Source organism: Octopus bimaculoides, chromosome 28 (assembly GCF_001194135.2).
Source record: "Octopus bimaculoides isolate UCB-OBI-ISO-001 chromosome 28, ASM119413v2, whole genome shotgun sequence".
NCBI classification, from domain to species: Eukaryota; Metazoa; Mollusca; class Cephalopoda; order Octopoda; family Octopodidae; genus Octopus; species Octopus bimaculoides.
In genome coordinates, this window is record NC_069008.1 from 15,733,794 (window position 1) to 15,737,819 (window position 4,026).

At 38.5% G+C, this 4,026-nt stretch overlaps 1 protein-coding gene across 1 annotated transcript in view; it reads left to right on the forward strand.

Annotated features, from left to right (window-relative positions):
• The first annotated feature begins 408 nt into the window (after window positions 1–408).
• LOC106883534 (zinc finger protein ZFP2) overlaps window positions 409–4,026 on the forward strand; it is an 11,273-nt gene continuing 7,655 nt past the window's right edge. The window contains exon 1 of the mRNA XM_052977487.1: window positions 409–762. Coding sequence (XP_052833447.1) covers window positions 409–762 — 354 coding nt within the window. The remainder of the gene's footprint in view (window positions 763–4,026) is intronic.

A 4,026-nucleotide genomic window follows, 5' to 3' on the forward strand; every position in this document is an offset into this window, starting at 1 on the left:
TGTCACCGGTTTAATTTAAACGAGGAAAAGTTTTCGACAACACCGTCTACTGATTGTTTTTTCTAATTAGTTGTAATAATCTAATTAAGTCATATGTAGTAATTATCTCATATTAAGGTGAACGTTAATGTCCGTGGATAAGGTTGGGCGAAATATTTCATTTGATCATCGTTAATTGGTTATTCCCTATTTTTACAGAGGAAATGGCTTTTAATCAACAACAAATCAATCAATTAACTTTCCTTAACCTTCTTCATTTTTCATTTGGATTTTCTATTAAACATTCTACTGGTGAGTAGAAAATATATCTACATTATGTCTGTTGCACACATCTAAACGTAGATCTGTGATATCTAAGACAAGAAACTGAACCATAACAAATTGTCAGTTTTTAAGAATTGCTTAAGAATGAATGTGGAGACCGTTGATCACTTGAACACTTACAACACAACTGTTTTTCGCAATATAGATACAGTTAAAGAGACAGACAGAGATGAAAAAGCTGAAGACAAAAGTGTTGCTGAATATCGCTGTGAGATTTGTAGGAAGACATTCCCTTCAGAAGATGAAGTCTTCACACACAAAGAAATACACAGAAAAGAAAAACGCTATCGCTGTGATATATGCGGGAAATATTTTGCTTTTGCCAGTAAACTAGTAATACATAATAGAATGCACACTGGAGAAAAACTAGAAAAAGTGTTTCGCTGTGAAATTTGTGGAAAATCTTTTGTCAATAATAGTAACTTAAAAAGGCACAAAGTAATACATACTGGAGAATCTTTGTTTGACTGTGAAATATGTGGGGAATCATTTTCTAATAATTCTAATTTCGTTATCCACACGCGCAGTCACACTGGAGAAAAACCCTTCCACTGTGAAATATGCGGGAAATATTTTGTATATAACAGTGTCTTTACCAAGCACAAAGTAATGCACATGGAAGAAAAAAATTTTAAATGCAAAATATGTGGGAAATCTTTCGCTCACGATTCTCAATTTAAGATTCACAAACGTAGCCATAGTGGTGAAAAACCTTTCCATTGTGAAATATGTAAGCAGTCTTTTATGACTAACAGTAATTTAACAAGACACAAAATAACACACACTGGAGAAAAGCCATTTCATTGTGGAATATGTGGGAAATCTTTTATGACTAACAATTATTTAACAAAACATAAAATAATACATACTGGAGAAAAACCTTATCACTGTGAAATATGTGGGAAAGCTTTCACGCAGAATTCCAATCTTATTGTTCACAAACGTTGTCACTCTGGAGAAAAACGTTATCGTTGTGAAATATGTGGTAAATCGTTTATCCATAATAGTAATTTAACAACACACAAAAGAATACATACAGGAGAAAGTCCATTTTGTTGTGAAATATGCGGGAAGTCCTTCTATAATAAGTCTAATCTTATTGCCCATGTACGTAATCACACCGGAGAAAAACCTTTCCATTGTGAAATTTGTGGGAAATCGTTCAATAATAAATCTCATCTCGTTACCCACAAAGGTAGCCACACAGGAGAAAAACTGTGTCATTGTGAGATATGTGGTAAATCTTTTGTATCTAACAGCTACTTAGCAACACATGAAAGAGTACACACTGGAGAAAAACCATTCCACTGTGAAATATGTGGGAAATCGTTTATCACTAATGGTCTGTTGAAAACTCATAAAGTACAACACACTGGAGAAAAACCGTTCAGCTGTGAAATATGTGGGAAATGTTTTAGCAATAATAGTTACTTAATAAAACACAGGAGAATCCACACTGGAGAAAAACCTTATCACTGTGAGATATGTGGGAAATCTTTCACTCAGGATTCCAATCTCGTAGTTCACAAGCGTAGTCACACGGGAGAGAGACCCTATTGTTGCGGAATATGTGGAAAATCTTTTGCATCTAATAGTGATTTAAGCAGACACAGATTAATACATTCCGGAGAGAAACTGTTTCGTTGTGAGGTGTGTGAGAAATCTTTCACTAATAATTCAAGCCTTCTTCTTCACATACGCAGTCACACGGGAGAAAAACCATTTCACTGTGATATATGTGGGAAATCTTTCACTCAGAATTCCAACCTTGTCGTACACAAAAAGAAACACTTGATCACATGACCGACCAGGTTACCAGATGTTGTTACACATCACTAGTCACAATGCACTTTGCATCACTTTAGCTTTTGAACGATGCCAACCCTGCTGGCTAGGCGAGCAGACGGACATTTCTCCCTCTGATTGCAGGGACGACTGAAGCAACATGAAATGAAGTGTTTTTGCTAAAGAACACAATGTGTCGCCTGGCCTAGGAATTGAAACCATGATCTAGCAATCATGAATACAACAGCCTAACCATTAGGCCACACACCTTCACAAAAGAAAACACATTGAAGATAAAACTCTATCCTTATGAAATATATGGAGAGTCATTCTCTAATAATTCTGGTCTTAAAATACACAAAAATGCTAACACTTAAGAGATTGAGTTCTGCTTAAGATATGTGGAAATTTTTTTTAGCAGAACACATACTTAAATATGCATGAAAGAGTAGGGGGTTGATGTAATTGACTACCTCCTCCCCCAAATTTCAGGCCTTGTGCCAATAGTAAAAAGGATTATCTTGTAGCTTAGAGGTTTTGAAGATGCGATTGCTTATTTTTAGAATGATGTTGTTGTTGGCACTCCGTCGCTTACGACGTCGAGGGTTCCAGTTGATTCGATCAACGGAACAGCCTGCTCGTGAAATTAACGTGCAAGTGGCTGAGCACTCCACAGACACGTTTACCCTTAACGTAGTTCTCGGGAGATATTCAGCGTGACACAGTGTGACAAGGCTGACTCTTTGAATTGCAGGCACAACAGAAACAGGAAGAAAGAGTGAGAGAAAGTTGTGGTGGAAGAGTACAGCAGGGTTCGGCACCATCCCCTGCCGGAGCCTCGTGGGGCTTTAAGTGTTTTCACTCAATAAACACTCACAACGCCCGGTCTGGGAATCGAAACCGCGATCCTATGACCGCGTGTCCGCTGCCCTGACCACTGGGCCATTGCGCCTCCACTAGAATGATATTACAGGCGAGGTAATATCATTCATACTCATTGTGGAGTTATGTTGAACAGCTGCTGTCGCGTGTGGGACAGATCCGTCTGTCGGCCGAGTCCATAACGATGATTGCCCCACCACCCTCCTTTAATTTGGCAGGTAAAGCAGTTTTCCTTTGTCCGGTGGCTGTGGCGAAAGAGGTTGTCTGATGGACGAGGCTGAAAGGAGTGAGAACAGAGACATTCCTCTTTGGTAAAAAGCCCTCACCAACTATTTCAAGTTTCACTTGAAAATGAAAGTGAGGGTGGAGTGGGAGGTGCATCCAGCTGTAGATACCTTGTCAGAACAGACTGCAGCCTCCTGGTTTGCCAGTCCTCACTCAAACTGTCCAACCCATGCCAGCATGGAAAACAGACGTTAAACAATGATGATGATGATATATATAATTATGAGTGGATGATACTGCTCTGAGTGTAGACATGTGAGTCGGGGGAAAGGAGTTGGAGAGAATAGTATTCAGGGTGATCTTGGAAAGTGGGGGTTCCTCGATTATCCTTTAAGGTCCTCCTGATACAGGAGGACCCCATCACTATCACTTTTCCATTTTTCTTATTGCTGTATACTATGTATACTTACCTTCTTCTAATGTATACCATGTATACTTTCTCTTTTTTTTTTTCATCATTTGATTATACAGGGATTGGACAATATAATGTAAACGCCTTAAAATTTCAGACAAATTTATTTTAATATGGGCTAGGACCACCATTGGTAGTAATTACAGCTTGAATCCTACAAGGTATGGTTTCGTACAAAGTTTGAATTGTTTCCAAAGGAATTTTTGTCCATTCTCCAGCTAAAACAGTCTCCAGTTCTTGTAGTGATGATGGTGGAGGATATCGACTCCTTACTTGTTTTTCTAAAATGCACCATAAATGTTGAATAATATTGAGATCTGGGGACTGTGGTGGCCAGG